At 37.7% G+C, this 26,662-nt stretch overlaps 1 protein-coding gene across 2 annotated transcripts in view; it reads right to left on the reverse strand.

Annotated features, from left to right (window-relative positions):
- The window catches only part of LOC111147616 (thymocyte selection associated), a 188,498-nt gene that overhangs the window by 2,212 nt on the left and 159,624 nt on the right, over nucleotides 1-26,662 (reverse strand). For both annotated transcript variants that reach the window (XM_022503778.1, XM_022503777.1), the window contains exon 5: nucleotides 11,837-11,990. In XM_022503778.1, coding sequence (XP_022359486.1) covers nucleotides 11,837-11,990 — 154 coding nt within the window. The remainder of the gene's footprint in view (nucleotides 1-11,836; nucleotides 11,991-26,662) is intronic.

Here is a 26,662-nt window from a genome sequence, read left to right on the forward strand (position 1 = left end):
AATGATAAATGTTAAACTGAACGGGTCTCAAGCATAAGCAGAGTGACCTACCCTCTCATGAGCATATTCAGACTTGACATTAATGTACAATAACATCATATCAAACCCTCAAGGAAAGCAAGCTACACTGCAGATAGGAATTCTGTGTGTTCAAGCAAGACACTTCATTCCTTTCCATTATGGCTTTGTGGAACATGGGGGATGGGTGGTTTAAAAAAATTCTAACAGCATACACTCTAATGGTCAAGAGGTACAGAAGACCAGTCCTCTCTTGCTTTCCCATACTTCCATTGTACTAGTGATCTGTTAAGTGTTAGTCACATGACCCTGAAGAGGAACACTCTGAGGCTCTTGACTCTGAGCTTTCATTTGCCTATGACTTCCTCCCTTCCTTCCCTCCTTCCTTTTCTTCCTCTTTTCCCCTCCATTTCTTCCTTCCTTTTTTCCTCTCTCCGTCTCTCTCTTCTTCCTTTTGTTTTTTCCTTCTTTCTATTCCTCCCTCTCTCTTTTTCTCTCTCCCCTCCTTTCCTCTCCCACCACCCCCCTTCTTTCATTCCTCCCTTCCTTCCTCTCTCCCTCCATTCCTTCCTTTCTTCCTTCGTTCTTTCTTCCTTTTCTGCTATATACTAGCTTTATAATCTTAAAGAAGTTACCTAGCCTTTATGCACCTCATTTCCTCATCTTTAAAATGAAGAAGGGGTAAGGGATAATAATTCCTATTTTACAGGGTTATGACAAAGATGAAATGAACCAACTGATGTAAAGAATTTTACATTTAACACTAAGAATTTTAAGTTGTCTCCCCAACTGTTAGCTATTTTTAATTATAGGTGTGAAATATAAAGACAAAATATAGCTTTGTGACCTCTGAGAAGCTCATAGACTAACTGGGGAAGAAGAAAAGAGATGTCAAAGCAGAAAAAAGTGGAATTTCTCCATACACCATGTTAATTTCCCTGGAAATCTCAATTTATGTTCTTGTGTCAACACTTCCCAGTGTTAACTAGGGCTGGGGTTGGGAGTACATGGTGGGATGTGGGTAGTCAGTGGCCTAAAGAGAGAAAGCCTGGATTCCATGGTCTTCTTGATTTTATTCTCTCTCATTATCTGCTAGCCCCAGCTGCTACCTTTAGATTTTTAGGTCCTCCTCACATCACAAATAGTAATAAAACTTCCCACCATCGAGTATACATTATAGATGAAAGAACACAGGCTTTTTAGGCAGTATGCCCAGATTTAATTCCCACTTCTATCACCTACAATCTTTGTGACTTTCTCTGTAAAAAAGGGATAACAACATTATTTCTCCTACAGTATTGCTTTTCTTGGGGAAGGGGAGGAGGGCAAATAAAATCAAGATATTGTAAGACAGAGAAGGGGAATCTGAAGAACTAGGTCTGATTCCTAATTCTAAGACCTACAGGCTGTATGTCTGGTGGAATGTCTGAATTCCATTTCTCTATCAGGGAATGAATTGTGATAGTAATAAGTGAATCACAGAGTTGAGGAAATATCAAACGAAATAATGGTCCTGCAAGTGCTTTGCACAACGTAAAGTGCTACAGAAATATTACCTGCTATTATCATCTCATATTCACATAAAACTATAATAAGCCTGAAGTCTGAAAGTTCAATCTGTCATCTTGACAGTTATTAGTCTCACTCTCCCTTGTCAATAAACTGATTTAAGATAGGACATAGTTAAGCAGAAAAACAGAGGAGGTGAGGGAATCAGAATAATCAGATTATCTCAATATAAAATAATAGGATTTAAATAATCTTTGTTTTGGAAGGGACCTTACAAGTTGCCTTTCCTTGCTTGATCTAGCCCAATCTTCCATCCAGTGTAAGAAGGCCCCCAAATAACACTTGTGTTCTTGTGGCCGATTCAGGTTGACAGAATGGATTTTACATTGAATAGAAACTGAGTTCTTTATTGTGTTAAATTGTAAGAATCTCAATGCGTGCAGGAACTGATTTTCCTGACAATAATTTAGATTTTAAAATTCTAATTGATTTAAAAGCTTCAACTCTTTCAGCATTCATCAACTCTTCCTTTTGGAAATGTGAAAAACCTAACATGGAGGTGATGTTTCTCACATTGAGCTGAATATTCACTGATTGCTTTTGAATTCACATTTACTTAAATGATCAAATTAACTGAGGGGTGTGGAATTGAGTACACTCCTTTGAGATCAAGCCAAACACTTCATCCACAAAAGGACAGATAAACAATGCAGTTTAGTTTTGTTTTTCTCTCTAAAAAGTATCCTCTGGTGTTAAAATCTGCATCTTTGTAAGAATAGCCTACTATTCAATCCACAAAATAAAGCTTTATATACGTAACATCAGATGAATTTTTTGAATGAGAAGATTAAGGTGAAAGAAAAGTCTCTATTTCCTCTTACTTTACAAAAATCAAGTTCAAGTATATCTAAAATTGCTTTACATTCTCTTTTAGAGCCAATGCTTCCTAAAGAGTGAATTTGAACCACCGCTAGTCAGACCCTGCTCACTTTCCTTTTCAGGAACTTTGGGATCCAGTCTCCTCAAATTGCTCTAGCTGATGATGAACAGTAGAACCTGAAGTAAAGCACATCTGTTTCTTGTAGGGGGCAACTCAGCTGCAAAATGCGGTTTTCTGGAATCTCTTCTGAACCTTTTCAACTGGATTTTCACCCATGTACCTACCCACTCTCACAACAGTACCAATCCTCTCCTTGCTTTCTCTTAAGATCTTTTGTATTTAAGTCATTGGTTGAGATTGAAATATCTGCTTTATTCTTCCTCTCATCATATAGCACCATTTTCTGGAGGCCAGTCTTATATTTATACTCCTGGCAACTGTTTCTGCACACAAGAAATGTTTGATGGTTCTCACACATTATCTGCCAAGTTCAAAATGGGAGTCTGGGTCTCATTTCTCTAGTCAAGAAATATTTACCAAGAACCTACAACAAGGCAGACACTCTTTTAGAACCTGAGGATACAGCAAATTGATACAAATCCCTGCCTCCATGGTACTTTCATGTGGAAAAGGTGTAAAGTAAAGAAGTAAAATGTACAGTATGTTGGATGGCATATGGGAGACAGGCAGCCCCAGACAAGAAGGTTAGAATTTTAAGTAAAGTCTCTGTAGAAAGGATCACTAAGAAGGCAGTGGCTAAGGAAAGAACTACAGAAGATGAAGCTGGAAGTCATGTTACTCTCTGGAGGAAGATTACACCACTTGAAGAAAACAGTCTGGGTAGGTGTTGTGAATGGAGCATACCTCTAGTTTTGGAGAAACAGCTGGGGGCTGATGTAGGTAGGTAGTGAGAAAGGGGGAGAAGTAGAGAGATCATTGGAGGGTTTGGTAGAAAGGTGTTATATGATCTAAGGTTTTCACATATTCCCTCTGGCTACTGTATCGAGAATGGATGGTATGAGACAAGGGCAGAAGCAGACTGACTAGGAAGGAAGTTTGTGATACAAGAATCCAAACAAGAAATAATGATGACTTAGATTTGGTTGACAACAGTAAACATGGTAAAAAAAAAAAAAAAAGTCATATTCTAGATATTGCTTGAGGATAAAACCAATAGGATTTGCTGAGAGAGTGGGTGTGATAAGTGGGAAGAGAGAGTTTTTCATAATTCTTCTACCTCGTTGTTTTTCCAAGTGTGATCCAAAGACTCCCTGCCTCACAGTCTTGCAAAAGACAGGTCAAAAGAGATTCCTAGTTTCTACCTGGGAACTACTGAATCAGACTGTTAAGAGCAGAGGTTGGAAAACTTTTATTCTAAAGGGTCCAATAGTAAATATCTTGGGCTTTACATATGGTTTCTGTCAAAATCACTCAATTCTGCTGATACAGTATAAAAGCAGCCATAGGCAACATTAAATGAATGTGTGTGGCTTTTGTTGCAAGTCAACCTTATATAGATAATGAAATTTGACTTTCATGTAATTTTCATGTGCCAGAAAATACTTTTTTTTTAAATCTTTCAAACACTTAAAAATGAAAAAACAAAAGTTCTTATCTCATGGACATACAAAAACAGGCAATGGGACAGACTCTCCCACTGCTAGTTTGCCCATTTTTCTCTAGAGAGCAGATTCCAAGAATATGTATTTTTAACATGCTCATTAAGTGACTTTTTTTTATACACAAGAACTTAGAGAATCACTGCAATAAGTTTTGAGAGTTATTGTCATCTGTTCTTTTTTCTTTTGCTTTGTTCATTGGTCAGAACAAAGATTTCTGTAATAAAATGAGAAACAGAATTGGTTTGGAATAATGGATAAAAGCAAGATCCTCATCTGTCAACAAGAAAAAAGGTTAGAAGTAAAGAAAAAGGAACTGAAAGTTAATTATGAAAATAATTAAGGAATTGGGGAGAGACTCAAAAACTTATTTTTTAGAAGTAAACTGTAGTTTTAAAATGCATTTATCAAAATGAAATCTTGCCATTTGCGACGATGTGGAAGGAACTAGAGGGTATTATGTTTAACAAAATAAGTCAATCAGAGAGAGACAATTATCATATGATCACCCTGATATGAGGAAGTTGAGAGGCAACGTGGGGGATGTGGGGGCTGGAAAAGAATAAATGAAACAAGATGGGATTGGGAGGGAGACAAACCATAAGAGACTCTCAATCTCACAAAACAAACTGAGGGTTGCAGGGGGGTGGGGGGGAGGCGGGTAGGGAGAGGGTGGTGGGGTTATGGACATTGGGGAAGATATGTGCTATGGTGAGCACTGTGAAGTGTATAAACGTGGCGATTCACAGACCTGTACCCCTGGGGCTAATAATACATTACATATTAATAAAAAAATTAAAAAATTATAAAAAAACATACTATAAAAGAAAAAAATGCATTTATCATTAAAAAGGATCAATCAATGATTTGTGCATGATTCCATAAAAGTCAAAGACAGAGGTCACCATATGTATCCAGTTCCCTGTTGTACACAGGTTAAGGTACTGTCATTGGTCAGGAGAACAGTAGGATTTTGCCCTATGAAAGAATACCACCTATCACAATTTGCACACCACACATGAAGCTTATCTCTGCTTGTAAGCAACCTTGTGGTTTAGGTCTTAGGTAGTATATGAATTTGTACCATAACATCTCTTTTTTTTGCTTGATCATCTAATGCTTTGATTGCTCTTTCTCTCTAGTGTCACACTCAAATCATAAGAAAATACAGGGAAACAAGAAAAAATTAATTTACTTAAACAGATCTCTTAACCATAATCATAGTACGAAAATAGTGATCATTTTGGGTTTAAAAAGTTGACCTTGATTTTTCATTTAGTATTTCTCAACTTCATCCCTCCTTTGCTGTCATTCTATTCTCTTCTTTGTCTCAAGATTTAATTCACCCATGTTTCATTTCTGAAACGGAATCAAATAGAAATTGACAATATTTATTTCAGAGAAAATAATTTTCGAAAATATAACTCAAGTGCAGTGTCAAGTCCTAATAGGGAGATACAAAACTACTAGCAAACAGCCTTTGGGTTATCTCAAGAATTTACTGGTGAAAAAAATAATAGGTTTCTAAGCATTTAGTGAGCATTATGAAAACTATACGAGTGGAGTGAACAGAAAAAGGAAGTGGAGAGGAAGACAGGACTTCAAACAGGCTGCTCAATAGTCCATCCTGGTCTAATACTCCTGACTCCTGACAGCTGGAAGCTATATTTCTTCAAATCTCTGATAGATTCTGTGGTAAACCCACATGAGACACGGTTAATATGATGCCACAGCAATCAGTACAGTGCTAACCAAAAGCTGTTGATTGAGTCTACGATAACAATAATAATAAATTTTTTGTGTCTACTCTGCCACTCACATTCACAATTTCATGTGAGGCAGGCATTTTTATTCTCATTTTACAGATAAAGAAAATCACAAGAAAATGTGACACTCTTCAAAATAAGAGTTCAGTCTTAGGTCTGCCTGATTGCAAAGCCTGCATATTTCCCTCTTTACTTCACTATCCTGCAGAATGTTTCCGCAGTGATTGATGTTCCTGTCCAGCCACAGATTGAGGATAGAGTGGAGTGAAAAGAAAAGAAAAGAGAAGAAATGAAATGACATGAAAAAGATTGTTTGCTTAGAGAAGTGTTTTTTTTCCCTTTCAATATGGTATATGATTTTACTTTTATAATTAACATTCTGCTGATGAGATCTCCTATTGGGGAAGGCTGACGAGTCAGATTTTTCATGAAGAACAAGCACTGCAGGAAATAAATTAATCTCTAGGGAAGAAGAGGGGCAAGGCTGTCAGTACTCACACAACTGCCTAATAGGAAATGATTTTTCAAGATTGTTGAAGAATGAAATGACTATGGGTTCTCCTTCCAGCATATTCTTTACATTTTTTTTTAAATTTTATTTATTTATTTGACAGAGATCACAAGTAGGCAGAGAGACAAGCAGAGAGACAGGCAGAGAGAGAGGAAGGGAAGCAGGCTCCCTGCTGAGCAGAGAGCCCGATGCGGGGCTCGATCCCAGGACTCTGGGATCATGACCCGAGCCGAAGGCAGAGGCTTTAACCCACTGAGCCACCCAAGCGCCCCTATTCTTTACATTTAAACCTTCTGAGAAGAGAGAAGTAAGTTGCTCTAAAATGAAGAGCAATCTTACAACATTTTACTTTGGGCTGTCAGTACTTCCAAGCTAAGACAGTATTCCCTAGAAACGGGAAAGAAATTCTACCGTGTCGTTGTTTTGTTTGTATTATGAAAAATCTGCACTGTTGTTAAATAGAAGGATGAATAATATACCAGATTTTTTGATTACCAATTTGAAATTATCCAACATTTTATGTAACAGACTTTCTAGTCTTTGGAGTAAAAGTAATTATTGTGCTTGGAATTACACACTATTTACAATAATGCTGAATTAGTGAAGTGTGCTTTTATTAAGATTGTGAAACAGTAATATGTTTTATGATATCTAAAGTACCTGTCTCTTGATGGCCTGTATTCTGTCATTCATCAGTCAAGGTCTTTAAGACAGAACACTGGTCTTGTCTAATTCTCAAGGTCATTCTCATACAGAACCACCTCATGTTTTATTTCTCATAATATAAGTAAAATCTGAAGTTTAGATTAAATATTAAGGTTAAGTTAAACCCAGTATAAAAATTTTGGGGGGCATCTGGGTGGTTCAGTGGGTTAAGCATCTGACTCATGATTTCAGCTCAGGTCATGATCTCAGGATCATGGGATGGAGCCCCAAGGCAGGCTCTGTGCTCAGCTGGGATTCTACTAAAGATTCTGTCTCTTTCTCCCTCTCCCTGCTCACTCTCTCTCTCTCAAATAAATAAATAAAATCTTTAAAATTCTTTATTTTCCTGTGGATCCATTCTTCATTTGTAGCTTCTACTTTGACCTCAGTGATGAATTTTTCCATGGAGCTTGTCTTCTCTCCCTTATTTAATGTACCACAATATGTAGCTTCCTACCTGTGGTGAATTACTTCTATGTGAATCTTGCTTAAGGATGACCAACAGTTGTATTGCTCGATGGTTATCAGAATAGACCACAGAATCCCATGCATTCAGAACTGACAGGGCACAAAGATTACTTGGTATGCTTCCTATTTGGGTGAAGAAAGTATAACTTAGGAAAATGAAATGGTCTATGAAGGGCAAAACATCTAACTGTGGCAGAGCAGGGACTAGACCTTAGGGTATCTGCTTTTTGTTTTCTGGCCTAAGGCTCTTCTCACTACTTGACAAGTTGAATTTATGGAGGACAGGTCATGGCATGAATTTAATCTAAAGATGGAGGAATAATTTGAAGGACATATCTGAAGTTTCAAAAGAAAGGAAATTTCATTAGATAACTTTGTTCAGGATAGAGTATAAAATTTGTTCAGTGGAGAACATTTATGTAGGGCAAAAACAAATAAGCATATTTAAATGACTAACTTTTCTGGCAGAGTGCAGTTTCTAAGAGACACAGAAGGAAGAAACCCCTGTTCAGTCAGTCCGACCACCAGAAGCGATCTCTGCAATTCATGAGTGACCTACATAATAATCAGATCCTCTTTACAGCTTGCTGGTCATATTCTGATACCATGAGACTTTGCCCTCAACTGAAGGAAGCCACCTCACCCACAGGCCTTCTCAGAAGTTGCAGTATCCAGTGATTGAGTGATGCAGGGGCTATAAAGGTCTGGCCCCCTCATCTCAACACAGCACAACTCCGAAGAGCCACACCAGCTCCAGTGCTTCCGGTGGGATCAGCAAAGGTCTTTGTCATGACTGTATGATGACTCAGCTTCCCCCTCTGCTCAGACCTGTTTTTGTCCCTCTGCTTTATGTGTTGTTTCTGAGATCATTTCCCAATAAATGTCCCAACCAGGGAATGAGGCATGAAACAAGTCGCTGAAAACAAACATTGGGTCTTCAAGACACATGTTGTCTACCAAAAATAATAACCAGTGGAGTCCTGTGCTCTTCCTGAGCTACTGCGGCTGGGGGAAGGTGGGGAAGTTGTCCATTAGGGAAGGTCAGGACTTCCAGGCCTCTGCAAAATTACACTATTTCTTGGACTCAGAGGAGTCAGTGACTCATCTTCAAAGAAGATTTCCACTTGCCGTCCATGACCACGGAATTCAGAGGGGCCATGGAGTTCCCGGAGGATACAATTTTCAAGGGGAAAAGGTGCCGGCAGAAAAGAGGAACCACAAGAACCACAGCACGTGGGCACAGCCAGCACTGTACAGAAGATACCGTCCGGAAGCCAAGTTCTTCTTAGCAACCAGCTCATAAAAATGCAGAAGTTAGTTCTAACACCTACACTTCAACTGGAGTCTATGATGTCCTATACAAACTCTAACCTATTTCCTCTAATGTAGTCTTCAAAATAGCCAATGGTGTAGTAGGGTTATTAACCCGATTTCAGAAATAAAGAGACAGAGACATTAACAAATTGCTCATGGTATACAGCTCGCAAGTGGAAGCCAAGATTTAAACCCAGCAGTCTGAGTTCAGACTCCAAAGGTTAGCCACTTAATCATCCTACTTTCAGAGGACTGTTCTTTTAGTAATTTATGGACAAAACAATGTACAGACTTAATAACAAGGTTCCTAAAATAAGATGTGGGCATTGCCAAGCTGCCAAGCAACCAGAGTGAATCAAGGATCCACAGAAGAAGGTCATGCAGGAGATCAGGTGAAGCCTTTTCATCAGTTACTTAGGGAAGAGGAGCCGGGCCTGATGGCAGTGATCCTGAGGTGCAATTTATTGCCCTCCAGGCTGCAGTAGAGCAAACTCTCCTCGCATGGTGTGCTTGCAACATTCACAGCAAATCTTCTAGTTATTTCTGTTCAATTCCAAAATAAAGAATTTCCTTTGGTATAATTATTAGATACATATTTGAATTGGTTCTATGTCATCTAACTGGAAGAGTAAGATCTGGTTGTCCAGAAGGAGCAAACCTGGAGAAACAGCACCCTGGTCTTCATAAGATTTTTGGTTTTTGTCCGGGATGTACTACAAAGACTCTAAAATTGCCCTTCTCGCCCAAAAAGAATTTAGGAAAGAACTGACTTATGTCTAAGGATGAAAAAGGGGAAAGTTCAGAAAGGGTATCATTTGCTCCTCCTGAACTCCACGGTAGCTACTGGATATTCTGAGATTGGCGAACTAGGGAACATGGTAAATGTTAAATAGAGATCCAAGGAGTCTTTTTTTCTTTTTTCTTTTTGCCAAATAAAGACACATATATTGTATTGTACAAGACAAAAAGAAAGTTTGAAAAATTTTATTTTTGTTACACCTGACTTCTGTATTTTTGAAGCTATTTCCCAAATGAACACGATAAATAATTTCTAAATAAATGCATGTCGAAATTAACTTAAATAGGGAAATGTCATTTTACTCTTCTTAAATAAAGTTAGGAGTCTCACTTGCTTAAAACCACTACTATAGGAGTGCCTGGGTGGCTCAGTTGGTTAAGCATCTGCCTTCGGGTCAGGGCATGATGCCAGCATTCTGGAATCGAGTCCTGCATTGGACTCTCTGCTCAGCAGGGTGCCTTCTTCTTCCTCTCCCTCGACTGCTTCCTCTGCTTGTGCTCTCTCTCTCTCTCTCTCTCAAATTAAACAAACAAACAAACAAATAAATAAAATCTTTAAAAAAAAACCACTACTGTAATTCCAAGTCTTTTTTTTTCTTAAGCCACCACTTACAGGCAACATGTTCCAGCAGGTGCTGCCCTGGTCTGGAACACCCCCAGCACTATCCATCCAGGGGGCAAAGCTGGGGCTGTCCCACACCAGCCCGGGAAGATGCACACACAGGGATCAGATAAGTTTCCCATGATTGAAACAAAAACTTTGATCTCAGGAATTTCACTATCTGGTGCTTTTTAGGATCCATAATCTTAAGGGGAAAAAAAAAGTTTTCAATGAATTAATAATGGCTTGAGACTCAACACGCTATAGCAATATTCACTGCAGTACTTGTTTCTTTATAGTCATGCTTGATTAGTATTTGAAATTTGCAGGAATTGCAATATGCGTGGTTTTCAAAGCCCTTCCCAGGATTTCATTTTTATCACTCGACAAGAGTCAATGAAAAGGCAATAAGAAAAGCTCTATGGGATATTTTTATACAAGTGTCAAAAGCCAGTAAGCTAACTACATGAAAGAACCCAGATTGTACAGACAGAGTTTGAGCAGAAACACTTCAGAGACTTTATATCTAGTATTTTGACTTTTACATGCCCTTGGAGGGGGGGAAAAAAAAAGTGCTAGCTAAAAAACCAAATAAGGAGGGGAAAGGAACAAACCATATGCTTAAGAATAATTACAATTTCCATTTTCCTACAAACGAAATGTGAAGTTTCAAAGATAAAGTGTGATAGAAATGGAGCTGCTTTGGTGTGTCTAAAATATATCCAAGAAAGAAAATTCTCATTTCCCTTGCTAACTCATCCCAGATTTCTACAATATAGAAGTTAGTCTAAACGCTGTCAACTATTCCGGAAGTCCATTTACTCTTGTTTTGCTTTTAGTAGAGATAAAAAATATCAGATCATCATCTCTAGAAACAAAACTATTGTAATTCAAATCTACATTAGGTTATTTATCTGACACATCTTTAAGTTAAAGACATCTCAATTACTGTAACCTTTTCTCAACCCATTAATCCTTTTGTTAATTCTACCAAAAATTTAAAAACATTACTGTCATGATAATACAAGCAATATTAAACACTTCTTGGCCATGAAAACCATAAATGAGAAAACTCTAATAAAAAGGAAAAATGAACAGACTTATCATTGTGTTTAATATTATACTGCACTTAAAACTACATTTCTTGGGCGCCTGAGTGACTCAGTGGGTTAGAGTCTCTACCTTCGGCTCAGGTCATGATCCTAGGACCCTGCTCAGCAGGGAGCCTCCTTCCTCCTCTCTCTCTGCCTGCCTCTCTGCCTACTTGTGATCTCTGTCAAATAAACAAATAAAATCTTTCCTAAAAAACTACATTTCTTTTTTTAAAGATTTGTTTATTTATTCAAGAGAGAGAGAGAGTGCACACAACAGGGTGGGGGGCAGAGAGAGAAAGAATCTTGAAGTAGATTCCCCAGTGAATGCAGAGCCCACCCCTGGGCTGGATCTTAACACCCCAAGATCACGACGTGAGCTGAAATCAAGAGTTGGGCGGGCACCCAGACACCCCTAAAATATTTCAGTGAGATTTGCAGTTGAGGCAGTCACGTTGACAGAGCCTTATATTCCAAGCAAAGTGGAAATTAGAATCTGTAAATTAAGCTTGTGGCATGAAAACAATAAAAACCAGTAACATGTGGCTTCACCGACCTGTGGTTACACTGGGCGCTGCTAGTTGAGCTGCCCCACTCTTGCTTCTCTCTTTCTCCAATTCTGCCAAATCACTTTGACAACCAACTGGTACTTTTGAATCCCGGCCAGCTTGATTTGAGCGCAGTTTCTTGGATATGTCTACATGGAGACTCTGAAATGACACAGGCCAGAGTGACTGATTTCACAAGTAAATTATCAGTCCAAAATAAATGCTTCCCAGAGATATGACAAGGATAAACATTTATCACATGGCAAGTTATGTTTGTATATCTGAATCAGAACATTCTATATGTCAAAGTGACTTACAAATTACACTTCCATCAATGTATTTTGGTAATCTAGGCACGGAATTTTTGAGATGATCTAAGTGACCAGAATAAGTCATCTCAGACTCAGAAAATCATCTTCAAATCCTATTTGAGTATATCATTTTCTTCTTGTGAAACTTAGAAGATATTTTTCATTTAAAACATTTTCACTCGGTTTTTATTATTATAGTTAAATTATCCAGCATTTCATTATATATCACATAATTACATATTGTATAATGAAGAGCAGGTTTCATTTCTGCATTATCTGTAGACTTTTTATAAACCAAATCATAACATCTAGTTTAAATTAACCCACATTTGTATCAGCATTATTCAAACTTGACAAAGCTCCTCCAGTCAGTTTAAGAATAATAATTCATCCTAACAATGAATTATTAACACACAACATCAATGGACCTTAAAACACATCTCCCATATAAGAGATGTCATAGTGTTTGATGTTATTCTATCATATTGTATGCTTCAAAAGAATCATCAGATAGGAGCAAAAACAAAGACCTAAGTAGGAAATGGAACTTTTGGCACTTTGCTTCATATCCAAATTCAGATTAGAATTTTTTCAGTTTAAATATGGCTACATAGTATTCTGCAGTCAAAGTTAGCCAGTCAACTTTGGCCATCCACATTAACCATTTTGGTTCACTAAAGGAAGGATGATGAACATTTTCCTTAAGTTCCTCCTACAGACCATGTGTAGCATTAAATTTATTAAAAGCTTCACTAGAAGCTTGATGGAAAGGCTTTTAAAGTTTCGAAAGGGCCAATAAGGAAATTATGGCCCACCATAATTAAATAACTGGCCCAAATAAACAGAATGAATGGTGCCGAGCCTCAGGGATAAGTCTCCCAACCTTTGGGAATCTAGTGCTCTTCATGCCACTCTACAATCCATTTATTCATTTACCCATTCTGTGCAGTGGACTGGTTGCACTGACGGCCCTGATTCTTCACCTCTCTCCGTATCCATGGCCTTTCCATGTAATTTTGCCATGTCCTCCTACTCTGACTTTTGACTCATACATGTGACTTGTTCTGGATTAATAAGATATTGGCACATGGACATAGACAGAGACTTGAAAGATACTTGCACAATTGACTTTGATCACTCTTGTCCTTTTACTATGTCATGCCTAGACTAGATTGCTGGAAGTTTGGCAGGACAAAGAGTAAAGTCAGTTTACCCTAGTCCTCAGAGCTGAGACGGTCAATAGCCAATGGAACCCCAGATATCTGGGTTAACCCAGCCTAGGTCAGTTGAAACTAAGTAAGGTCAGCTGAACCCCACATCTTCAAGGACTAAATAATGTGGTTTTAGCTATATGAATTAAGTTTTTCTGGTGAGTATGCAGCATTGTGTGGCAATAGATAAATGATAAATAATATCTCCAAGAGCTCTTGATATCTCCAAGAGCCATTTATCTATAGAATCCCAGATACTGGGTATGAGAAAACAAATGTAATATATAAAATGTGATATGTAAATATGACATAGTCTCAGACTTTAAATGGTTTAAACATAGTTTCTTAAATTATTTAAGTGGAGAATTAAGCTAAAGTGTGTGGGACTCATGGGTGCCTCAGTCAGTGAAGTGTCTGCCTTTGGCTCAGACCATGATCCCAGGGTCTTGGGATCTAGTACCACATCGGGCTCCCTGATCAGCAGGGATCCTGCTTCTCTCTCTGCCTACCACTCCCTCTGCTTGTGCTACCTCTCTTTCACACATACACACAAATAAATAAATAAAATCTTTAAAAGATAAGAGTGTGGTAAGTCATTTGTAGATAAACCTCAAATTCCGTCTTTAATAACAAAAGTTGGGATCCAGGTAATACTACAGAGGGCAACTCAAAAGATCAGAATTTGAATATCAGCATTGATCAAAACAAAACCACTACACCTGCTTATATTTGATTCATCCACAGCCCACAAAAATGTAAGTCCATCATTCAGTTTGAACTTTTAAATTTATTGTCAGGTCTGACACATAGTTTGTCTTAGCACATAGCTTTGAAAAGAAGCAGATTCAACCAGCATTTAAGTACTGTCCTGATTTTGATATGAGATGCCTTTGGAAAGTATATTATTATTTCAAATGATTAGATGAGTATTAAATCATAGTTTTTCAGTCCTGAGCAATAAACTAGATTAAACAAGAAATGTAGCTTCTTGCTTTTTCATAGCAATTTCAATCGGTAATATTAAAATTCAATTGACAGGATTAAAACAATTATCAATTTCAATTGATAATATTAAAACATTGAGGGGAAAATGTAAGGTCATGAGAATTTCGTGTATTGTAATATACCCCAGACTTCAAAGAAGAAACACAGAATTTCAATAAAGTTCTTAAACCTGAAATCTGTAGGCTGAGCAGATCAAGGCTGATAGATCATAATGGGTCAAGTACTACACAGGCCTGGTGCATCTGGGTGCAAACCTCTGGCAGATTGGGCATTTTATGAACACATTAGCGTTTCAATAATTAAGAACCCCATTTTTCTAGAGGCACCCCCACAATGGGGTCTCCTCTATCTAGTCAAGCCGTGTCAAGTTTTCCACTCTCTTTCCACTCTCTCCTTACCTTTACTCGGTACAGATGGGCTCCTGTTCCCTAGTCCTAATGTAATGGGAGGTAGATGTTTCTTAAGCTAATGACCCTGTCATATTCTCTCAACCTTGTCTACTTATAGTCAGTCCCTCCCTCCAGTTCCCTGGTTCTCCAAACCATTCACAGATACTGATTTTCCCCACGATGCTCCATTCTTCACTGCCCAATCGCCTTCCATTAATCATCAATCCCTTCCTCTTTCTCTCTCTTCTTTCTTATCCCTTGGATTCCTCCACAGTGCCTTCAGAACTTTTCTCTGTAGTTTGCAATTTTCACTGCATATTCAGCTTTGTCTCAGAACATTGTCTCTACCTCCCTACATTGACTAAAATTCCATTCTCCATTGAAGACAGTATTTCTCCTGCAAACAAAGATGGCTGCTTATTCCTCCACACCCTAGATACTCTTAGGTTGGTGATATTCTTGCCCATTGTACTGTCCATTGTTTCTTTCCCTCCTTGCTAAATGTCCTTGCTTCTTTGATATTCCTGCCAGCTAGTTATGCACCATCTCCCCTCTTGCTGGAACCAACTATCTACTAATCTCTAGTCACAATCCATCCTTCATAAAAAGACTAGATCATAGTTTTCCCTTCTAGCCCCAAGATCCTGGTTGATGTTGACATCTACACAGACATTCTACTCAATATCCTGACTGGATCTCTTTATTAAAAATGAACTTTTCACTTCTCTACCTTAGACTTTCATCCCCAGAATCAGACCTGAAATCTGTCATAACCTTTTCCACATCCAAAATGACTAAGGGTGTTCCTCTCTCTCTCACCTAATCTCCTATTCTTTATTGTCTGTAGTCCAGCCAAGCTCCCATCTCCAATACTGCTTTTTCCACTAGGATAGTTCTTGGGCCTCACCAGAATCCGAGCTCCACTGATCCCTTTGCTTTCTCTATACCCACCAGCCTTCTAGGTTCATTTTCCTTTGTTCTCTACACAATATCCATCCCAGTTTGAAAACTTTCATCTGGCCAGTAGAGTGTCAGACTTTATGTTGCTTTACCCCTCAGCAACATTTGACATGTCTAGTCACTCCCTTTCCTTGGCTTTGATGTCCCTCCTACCTCTCTCACTATTCGTTCTTAGTCCCTTTTTTGGTTTGACCTTCTTGACCTGAACAATTGACTGTTAAGACTTTCTCAAAGTTTTGTTATTGATCCAGTTTTCTTTGTACCATCCTGGATAATTCTGATGATCACATGGCTTAACTTACTGTCTATGTGTTTATGACTCCAGGGGTAAGGAGAGATTTATTAAATGAGATGACTCTAGGCCTGTGTGCCATGATCAGCACTCTAGTTTCTGATTCTAATGTCTTTTAACTCTACCATTACACCACTCTTCTTTCTTATCTTAAGGCTCAGCTTTTCTGTTTGCCTAGAACATTCTTCACAAAGTCTTCCTCCTTAATTTTACTAAGTATGTCTCAAATTCCTGCAGGTTTTCCCTCACCATGTAGCATTTAGCCAGCACCTTTGTTCTCTAGTCTTTGAGTACCTTGTAGTACCGTGATGCAGTTTTCACAATATAATTAAATAATACCCGGTTTAGTGTTTAATGTCTATCTCTCTGGTTAAAATATAAACTCACTCAGAATAAGGACTATGCTTGTCCTATTCATTGTTCTCAGTCCTTATCACAGGGCTTTAAAAAATTTTTTTTAATTTATTTATTTATTGAAAAGAGAAAGAGAGCACAAGTAGGGGGGTGGACAGAGGGGGAGGAAGAAGCAGACTCCTCGCTGAGCAGGGAGCACCTGTGGGACTTGATCCCAGGACCCCAGGATCAGGACCTGTGTTGAAGGCAGACCCTTAACTGACGGAGCCACCCAGGCACCCCTAGCTCAGTGTTTTAAATATAGTAAGTATTAAATAACTACATACTAAATTAATGGAGAAATGCTTGAATAAATATAGACTTAATTTTTATGACTTTTTCTTTGGCTAGTCTATCAATGGATACAACATCGTCACATGTTCCTATGTTAGAAGTGATATGCAGTCACTTTTAACAGTAACACTTAGTATGTATTTGAAAGGAACACATATTTTAACTTGTTTGATCTGTTAAAAAAACACACATTGCAAATTTTGTGGTTTTAAATAAATTCCCTGTTGCAATCCTTGCAAACACTATACGGTATCCCATCTATCTCTGTGGCTCAAGTTAGATTGGTTACTATCTGTGAAAATTATAAATCAAAGAATGGTTATATTAGAGAAATTGAGAACTTAGTATGTATACGCATTGGCTCTATATTCCCTAGGGAAGAAATTGTGACCTGACAATAATGGAAGAAATAAAACTCTGCCAGATACTACTTCAATGATGTCAAGCCTTCAACCTGAAGATTAAGTCCAGAGGAAAACAAGAAAAATAAAATGTGTGCAGAGAATAGAGAGGAATAGAGATAAATTTGAACTGGCACACATCAAGTCTTTCTGACCATTCTATAGGTGTAGTTCAAAAATAAACCCTGTTTGTTTTGTGTAATTTTGACTTAACTTATCATTGGAAATGAGTTGTTATAATCCTGCCTGCTAATATAAAATGACTATTGAATTATTTTTCATGTTATTCTTAGCTTGTAGTTTGTATATTGCTTTTAGGGTTCCTGTTGAAAGCAATGATCCAATTATAAGACGCTGAATATTTTTCTTATGAAGGAGAAAGGAACAAATAAATATTACCCCCCAAAATATTTTCTTTTTTCAAATCCATCTTTCATCTTTCATCTCTTACCTATGGCCATGTTGTTGGGAAAACAATCATCCTTTTCCAAACAATTCATTGAGATTCCAGGTTTGTGATTACATTCGTTTGTGTCCTTTCTCCCTGAGGGCTAAACTCATTTTTTTTAGAAAGTCACACAGGGCCTGTCTTGACCCAGGGACTAACCGTCATTCACATTTTACACAACACAAAGTATCCCAGATAACGTACTTTACTATTTACTTGGTTAAAAAAAAAAAAAAAATCAATCACTCTCCTAACAAACTAAAAAAAGCGTCCTCTTCTCTCCTTATATAAACAACTGCTCCTTTCCACAGCCTGTACTTTTTCACTTCAGAAAAGTGAATTCAAAGGATATGTGAGAAGACATTTCAAGTGATATTTGGGAGGAAATTTCTCCTTAAGTAACTTTTCTTCCTCAGAATTAAATTATACTTAAGAACAGTGGTAACAGTAATTCAGAAACTATACATTAAAATAAATAAATGAAGTTCCAAATCCAATCATAAGAAACACAGGTTTGAATATTCAAATTATCATTCCAGGAGAACATGTAATCCTCTATGCATCTGTCTTTTAATGTGTATGTGTGTTTTCTCTTTTGTTTGTTATATGGTTGAATCACCATAAATAATTCAGAAGATTATTAAGGGGTTTAAAAAAACTAATAAATTTCTCATGGTGCATTATAAAGACCCAATTAAATGGAGGCAAATGTTTGGTTTTTCTGAGGAAAATATTTAAACAAGCAAGAATCTAAACTGAAAAATAATTTGAAGTTGATCATCCATATAAACAGTCCTCTCAAACAATAACGTGAGGTTTCATAAAATCATCCATCTATACTAATAAACTGTCTTTTATGCAGAATATGTTCTTTTTTTAAAAAAAAAAAGATTTTATTTATTTGACAGAGATCACAAGTAGGCAGAGAGGCAGGCAGAAAGGTGGGCGGCAGGCTCCCTGCTGAGCAGAGGGCCCAATTCAGGGGCTTGATCCCAGGACTCTGGGATCATGACCTGAGCCGAAGGCAGAGGCTTTAACCCACTGAGCCACCCAGGTGCCCCGAATATGTTCTTTATACCAACTGCAAGAGAGTCCTTTTGAGCTTGTTCCTCCCAATCCCAGCAAACCATCTTTGGCACCTTTCCTGTCCCTTGTAGCCTTAGGGGGTTTGCCCAGTTCTGTGGTTGGCAGGCTTCATTTCATCAGTGCATCAAAAGCCCACTGTCACCTCTTCTGCCCGTCCCAGAGTTCCAGGCTGTGGCCCTCCCATGTGAGACTCTTTGCTAGTATCCCTTACCCTCTTCAGCAAGGGCTTCCCCTACCCTGCTTCACCAAACACACCTTCTTCAAATGGGACCATGCTGGCTGGACTCTGAACTGGCAGCTAACTGGGGACCTCAGTAATAACAGATCATGTTTAGACACTCTCGGCCCAATTGTAGTGAACAAGTGGGACAGATCCCTTTCTCCCCTGCTGCAAGTACCACCAGAAGTTCAGGACATTGAAGATTTGGGGTCTTCTATCTGCCCTGCTCTTTCCCTTGGATCAGAGAAGAGGCAATTGGCCTATGGGGGGGTGGGGCAGAATGCCTGTATCTGCTTCCCTACTTGCTCTGATTGGGAAAAAAAAAAAAATGACAGCTTTCCATCTCAGCCCTTCAAGAACTTCTTCTACCTGCTGACTTTACTGAGACCAGATCCAAGAAAACAAATCCCTCCCTGCTGGAACTACTAGAGAACTGGAACTATCATCAGGCATCACATATCAAAGATTGTACCATGTTCTCTGGGAAAGAAATAATTCATTGTTAAGACTCCTTTAAACCTTCATTTTCAAAGACATCTTTCTAGAACATATCATGTATTAAGGAAAGATATTATTAGTATGCATATATTTCAGTTGCTTCTTTTTCTATCTTCCCTGCTATAAACAGGGAATTAGATAGATTGACTTATAGAAGTCCCAGCATCCTGATTTGATGTTGATTTGACCACCCTCTTGGGAAAAAGCAAATCCTAGCTCATGAGAGCAGGAAGAACTCAATATAATCACACACTGTGTTTGATTTAAACAAGTTTAAGAATTTTCCTTCAGAGTACTCAGGGTACACTGCCCCCCACTCCCCCTTTGACTTTTATCAATTACTCTGCCCACTTGCATTGTACTCTCTGACCCTGCTCTCCACTGCCTCATTCATTTTCTGCCAAGCTTTAGTAAGAGTAATCTATTCTTCCTCTTCACACCCTTTTGTCAAGCTCAATTCAATCTGCCTCTTGCTATTCTGATCTTCTATAAATTTAGCCATAAATGAAATGGACACTTGAAGCAAGGCTTAACCAATATATCTTTATTTGAAAATGAGGCCAGAAGAGACAGCTAATCTGTACATTTATTAATCTTAAGGAGATAAATGAGAGATCCGGTTGCCCTCAAGCCCTCAAAGACGTTAGGAACGTCACTCCAGATAATGGACAAGTATGCCAAAGGGTTTGCTGTATCAGAGCTGCTATGATCAGGGCATTCCCTACAAAATACCAAGGTCAGCTCACTAACAATGATTCATGGACACTGGAATAATTCTGTATATAAATAAATTTTCTTCTTTCTCTTTATTTTGTCTTCCTGTAAACTGTAAAATTACTAATTCCTGTAACTATTGTTCGAACTTTCGTAGCTCCTATTTTAATTGGAAAATCATAACTCTTAGATGCCCTGGGGGCAATCTGTGGGCAAAGGGCAGGAAAATTAATCTTGGTCTGAATTAGAGAAACAGAAATTACAGTAGAATAAAGTATGTGACATATTTTTTGTTTAGATTAGTTTTTCGTGCAATTAGTGTTTAATCAGTAGACATATGAATAGCATTTGAAAAGTGTCCAGCAGAGCAACACTTGCTGCAGATGGCAGATGGGAACGGCAGTGTACCATATAATAGTTCTGTGTCTAGGAAAAGTATTCTAAATTCATTTCTTAAAAAATTACATTTGAAATCATTTTAGCCTTCTGGGTATGAATACACAGGCTTCCATGTAAGTCTTTGGAAGGTATCTCTCCTGGCAACCTGATGTAAAACACTGCTATATTATTATTTGAGTTAGAAATGATTTTGATGAGTATGATTCATCTAACTCTTATGTTGCCAGGTGATATCTAGGTCCTCAAGTTTTCTCAGTTATCTGAGGATCTCTCTTTGAGTTCCTTGTGAGGAGTCCAGAGACAATATTTCAATTTTTTTTCCCTCTTTTAGCAAGCTCGCAGTCACCGCCTGGCATCCCGCAATCTTAGGAAGTTCTTTAATCATGTAATTGATTTAGATTGTGGCCATCTGAAATCAATTCCCACAGCTGTCCCTGTCTCGTCGTAGAAATGCACTTGATCTCTCATCTTTCTTACAAAGGGTACTGTCCTCTTTCTAAAGTCAGAGCCTCCTCCTTTGACTGCGACACTGCCCCCCACTCCCCCTTTGACTTTTATCAATTACTCTGCCCACTTGCATTGTACTCTCTGACCCTGCTCTCCACTGCCTCATTCATTTTCTGCCAAGCTTTAGTAAGAGTAATCTATTCTTCCTGGTCTTTTTCTTTCCCTCCCACTCACTTAATATCTGGGTATTTACAGAGCGCAATCTGGTTTCTGTTCTTACCACTTGACTGAAAATATTTTCACCAATAACTTTTTAGCCATCAGTCATAAATCCCATGGCCTTTTCTCAGATCTCACAGTTCCTGAGCTTTCTGCTGAACATCACTCTGATAACCATCTCATCATCTGAAAAAAAAAAAAAATTTCCCCTCAATCTCCAGTAACACTGTTTTCTCATCTTCCTTTTATCTCTTGGATCCTTATTCACTCATCTGTTTTGCCATCTTTTCTCTTTCCTGCCAACCTCTAAATCAGTGATCTCTGAACTACTTTGATTGCATGTGACTAATAAAACTTGAAGCATAAGACATAAATGCCACACATGTATATATACATAAAATTATGTATGTGTGTACTCTACTAACATATATAATTAGGTATATTTACATTACTGATAATATATCATGCGCATTATAAAACAAATTCAAAGTAGACATTTTAAAATAATAGTTGATTAAAGTTGAAGTAAAAACATTTTAAGCAAAACTATTTATTACTAGTATTGAGAAACATGGTTGAATCATTTTCGTTATTTTTTAAATCTTGATTTAACACTTTGTGATACAGCAATTCAGTGGTTTGTTTCATAATTCAGTGGATGGATATACTGGGTTATCATGGCTGTCACTGCTAAAAATGATACTTCACAAAGGTACACGGATCCAAATGAGAAAAGTACATTGTTAGTTGCTGTAAGTCATGATACATCTTTTCAATGATGCCTACTAATTTTGCAAAGATATTGTTGAAATTAGCTGGTAAATTCCTATCTTCCCTGATGTCAAAGTGAAGATCAATTCATTAATATTTAACCATTGGATTTTTCAAAGGATTTTTAAAAATTTGTCAGGAAGAGAGAGAGAGCAAGAACAAGTAGGAAGAGCGACAGGCAGAAGGAGAAGGCGTCTCCTCCTGAGCAAGGAGCCCCATGTAGGACTCAATACCAGGACTCTGAGATCATGACCTGAGCCAAAGGCAGATGCTTAACTGATTGAGCCACCCAGGCGTCCATAACTATTGGATTTTTTAATTCACTATTTATTTGAAAGAGAGGGAGTGTGCGCTTGAGCAGGGGAAGGGGCAGAGGGGAGGAGAAGAGACAGTCCACCAGCAGACTCCCCAGATGAGGGCACAGCTTGATGTGGGGCTCCATTACAGGACCCTGAGATCATGTTCTGAGCAGAAATCAAAAGTCAGCTACTTAACCGACTGAGCCATCCAGCTGCTTCTAACTATGGGATTTAAAATGCACTGAAGGGGCCCCTGGGTGGCTCAGTCGGTTAAGCGTCCGCCTTCAGTTCAAGTCATGATCCCAGGGTCCTGGGATCAAGCCCCACACTGGGATGCTTGCTCTGCGGGGAGCCTGCTTCTCCCTCTTGCCTGCCTGCTGCTCCCCCTGCTTGTGCTCTCTCTCTCTCTTTCTCTGCCAAATACATTTTTAAAAAGATAAACACACACACACACACACTGAAATCCTGTGGAAGATTTTGTAAGTGGTTAGAAATTCTGTTTGCAAGTTTTTAAAGTTTGCAAAATGAGAAGTTACATTGTTTTTAGCTATGGAAGCACAGAACATCAGAAATATTTGAAAACAATCCATTTCTGAAATATTTTAGATAGGATAATTGATTCTTTTGTTATTGATTCTTTTGTTACAGCTGTTTTTGCTCCGAAGGGTCAGCTCCAGCACCTTTGTGGGCATTCCTCTAGATGCCAGACTGCAGACGGGCCCCCATGGATAAGGTAGACAAATTTGAATAGTCACCTTTGTGCAAAATGAAGTTTACTATTAGCACATCTTTAATTTGGAGAAAAATGATCTGTCACAAGACAATCAGCAAATCTTTAAATGGTACAAAAGTGTGCCACAGTTACTCCTCATCTCACAAAGTATCTGAGGGTCCTACTATACTTTATACTTTTGTTTCTATAAATCAACCTCCTATTTAAAACATTGTCCAGAACTTTGTAAACTTCTGGTTACAATTTCTTTGCTGTAGGAACTTGTCTATAATGACACTGGGAATACATTTCAGAGGTGGAGTCATGTCGTTAATCTCCCTTTAGAATCACCTTTAGAAGTCTAGGCAGCGCCATTGCTCTAACCGCAGTTGTGCTGACTCAGTTCATCCATAAGGCAATGCTTCTGCTCAAGAGGTCATTAAGGGATAGAACAGTGGATTTCCCATGCATTAAAAAAAAAATACCTCATGGATTTTATTATTGAAGCATAATCTAGCAGATACAATAAACACAGACGTTGGGGAAAAACCGAGCTCTCACGCAACTTTGCAGAAAATCTCCCTTACTGAGTCATTTGTTCATACAAATAATTGTGAAAGCTAACAGTTATTTTGTGCTTACCAAATTCCAGGTACTATTTTGTGCCTGTTACTTACATGAGCTCATTGAATTCTTCAGCATTTCTTTCCCAAGCACCTTCCAAGAGTATTTTCAGGAAAAGAAATGGGTTTTTTTTCACCATATTGCCTCTTTGTATTATTTTAGCTATTTTAAGGGAGGACTGGTATACTTGATAATATGAACTGTGTTTTTTTTCTTTGTCTCTATTTAAAATCTCAAAAGAGTTGAACATTAATTTTAGTGAGGTTTGAATGTAATGAGGTACTGGATTGGTTAAAACAGAATTATAAACAGCACTGAAAAACTGTAAACAATTGTCTTCATGTTCTTTTTGCTTAGTTTGAAAATATATTGTTAACCATGAAGGCTTCAATTTCCAGCTGCTAACAACACATTACACAATATAAACTATGGTGAAATTCATTGTCACTGAGGATATTTGTAAATCTTCATTTCAATTATCTTGAAATTTTCAGATTTTGGGCTAACATCTTGATGGGTATGATTAGTTTGTTTTCTTATAATTTTTTCCTCTTAATGTGGCTGGTGGAGAAATATGTGAAGTGTGAGAATTATCAATTCTACTTTTCTTTTTTATCACTGTTCATATCATATCACTTTTGTTCATATTATAATATTTTAATAAATTTATCTTTCGAAGTATGTAATACTTTTAGAAAAAGCATGAATAATGACAGCACAATGACTTTATACACACTGAATACATCTGTGTAAGTACTACTGAGATCTAGAAGTAGAATATTGGTAGGTCCCAGCAGCTCCATCATGCCTTAACCCGTACATTTCCAACCCCTCTTCCCCAAAGCTAACTAGTATCCTGACTTCTAATGTCATAGATTAGATTTCTCTCTTGTTTGGAAGTTTTATATGCTCTAAATCATAGAGTCTATTCTTTTCTGTGCCTGGATTCTTTCTTTTTATCTCTAACGTCAGAGTAGTCCATTGTATGAATACACCAAAATTTATTTATCTGCTCTACTACAGAAGAACATTTGAGATTTTTTTCTACTTTATAGCTATAATAAAAAATGCTGCTATGAATATTTCTACACGTGTGCTTTTGTACACATACGTAAACATTTTTTTCACATATGCATAAGCTTCTGTGGCATTTTTTTTTTTTTTTGTAGGCATTTAATTGTTGGGTGAAAGTGGGTATGTATGTCCGTCTTTAGTAGATTCCACAAAATGGTTTGCCAGAATATATTCTCACCGGGAATACACAAACTTCGTTTCTCTACAATCTTGCTTCGATTTGGTACTGTCCAACTTTTTACTTCATCATGCTATGATTCTATAGTATTACCTCATCATGGTTTCCATTTACATTTCCCAGATGACAAGATTAGATAGCTTCGGGGTTTTATTGGTCATCGTGAAATACCAATTTTGTGAAGTACTGTTCAAGTATTTTGCCCATTTTCATTATTGGGCTGTCCGTATTTTTGTCACTAGTTGGTAAGAGTTCTTTACGTATCTGAATACAAGTCTTTTTTAGTATCCTTTACCTGTTTTGCAAATAAGCTTCCCCCTCTGTAGCCTGTCTTTCCACTCTCTTAATGGCGTCTTTAATAGTATAATCTTTGACTGATGGTTTTTTTTTTTAAGTATTTTTTAAGAACACTTGTCCATTTTGTCAGATTCAATTTTGCTTGAAGTAGAGAATACAATTTCCAAACAACTTGACCACACTCATTTAATCTACAGCATAGTGCAATGCTCTCAAATGAAGGGGGCCCAGTCAGGCTCCCATTCTCAGATACTTACTCTCTGGAAACAAAAATAAGATCCAGTGGCCAGAATTGCTCTATATTTTTAGATAACAGTGATCATTAACAACTGGTAATTTTATTAAAAAAACACAAACAAACAACAGCAATAGCAACAAAAAGCACCAGATGTTATGTATCTCTTGATAGAAAAAACACAGCACTCATTATGGAGTAGTTTTCCCAGAAATTCAAATCTCAACCTATTAATTTCAAAATTTAATTATTAATTTACAGGAAAACAAGTCAGAAGGACATCTCAGTGGGAAGCAACTCACAGGCAGAACTCCAGAATATATGACATAAAGAATATATATTTCTAGAATATACAGCATATGAAGAAACTGAGAGACAAAAATCATATGTGTAATATGATTACAGATTATAGAAACTGAGGAATAGAGGTGTTTGGAAAACAGCAAAGTGCACTAAAACATAACAGTCCAGTTTCTACGCAAGTTGCTCTAAAAAACTCACAAAAGAAAAACCATTTCCACCCCTCCTCACTGGCAATCACGATCAGCAGAATCATGTTTTGGGAAACTCTATAGGAGGAAGCCAGTTTCTTCAACCAATTTGGAAAAAAAGATGGGAAGAATTCTATACGTTCAAAGAGACTTAAAAGGTTTCATTCGATTGCAATGTGTGTACCTTCTTAGATCCTGATTCAAACTGTAAGAAAACATTTTTATGAGACAACCAGGCATATCTTATTTCTAACACAAGATCTGATATACTTAAGGAACTATTGCTAATGCTTTCAGGTATGATATATTGTTTGTTTTAAGAATCACCTATGTTTCAGAGGTATCCAATGAATTATCTGCTGATAAAATTAAATGAAATGATGTCTGCTTTTGTCTTTTCCCCAAAATAGGCAGTGGGGCTGAATAGTGAGGGATATAGGTAGAACAAAATTAATCTTGAGTTTATAGTTGATGAAGCTGGATGATGGGTGTCTGGAGGTTCATTATGCTAGTCTCTCTACCTTTATATGTACTTGAAATTTTCCAGGATAAAAAGTAAAAAAATAGCTTGATCTGACTTGAGATCAAGACAGTAGCAGACTTATGTACAATGTGAGGACACACAAAAAATATACTGTACGGCAGAGAATAGGCAATAGTTCCTTAAATCATCTCATCTGCCTAAATTTGGAGTTGGGTTAGCACTGACTTGGCTAGTATGACATTGCTGGATCCCTTACACTCTCAGAGGAACATTTCAGAGACTTGACTCAACTTCTTCTGAAGCTACACAAAAAGTTGTGGTCTAGACAAGAGTGCACAAGTTGGAGGAGGGCATGGGGTTAGGGAGTAGGGTTGCAAAGGTA

The sequence above is a fragment of the Enhydra lutris genome, unplaced genomic scaffold, assembly GCF_002288905.1.
Source record: "Enhydra lutris kenyoni isolate GAN:26980312 unplaced genomic scaffold, ASM228890v2 scaffoldscaffold17, whole genome shotgun sequence".
NCBI classification, from domain to species: Eukaryota; Metazoa; Chordata; class Mammalia; order Carnivora; family Mustelidae; genus Enhydra; species Enhydra lutris.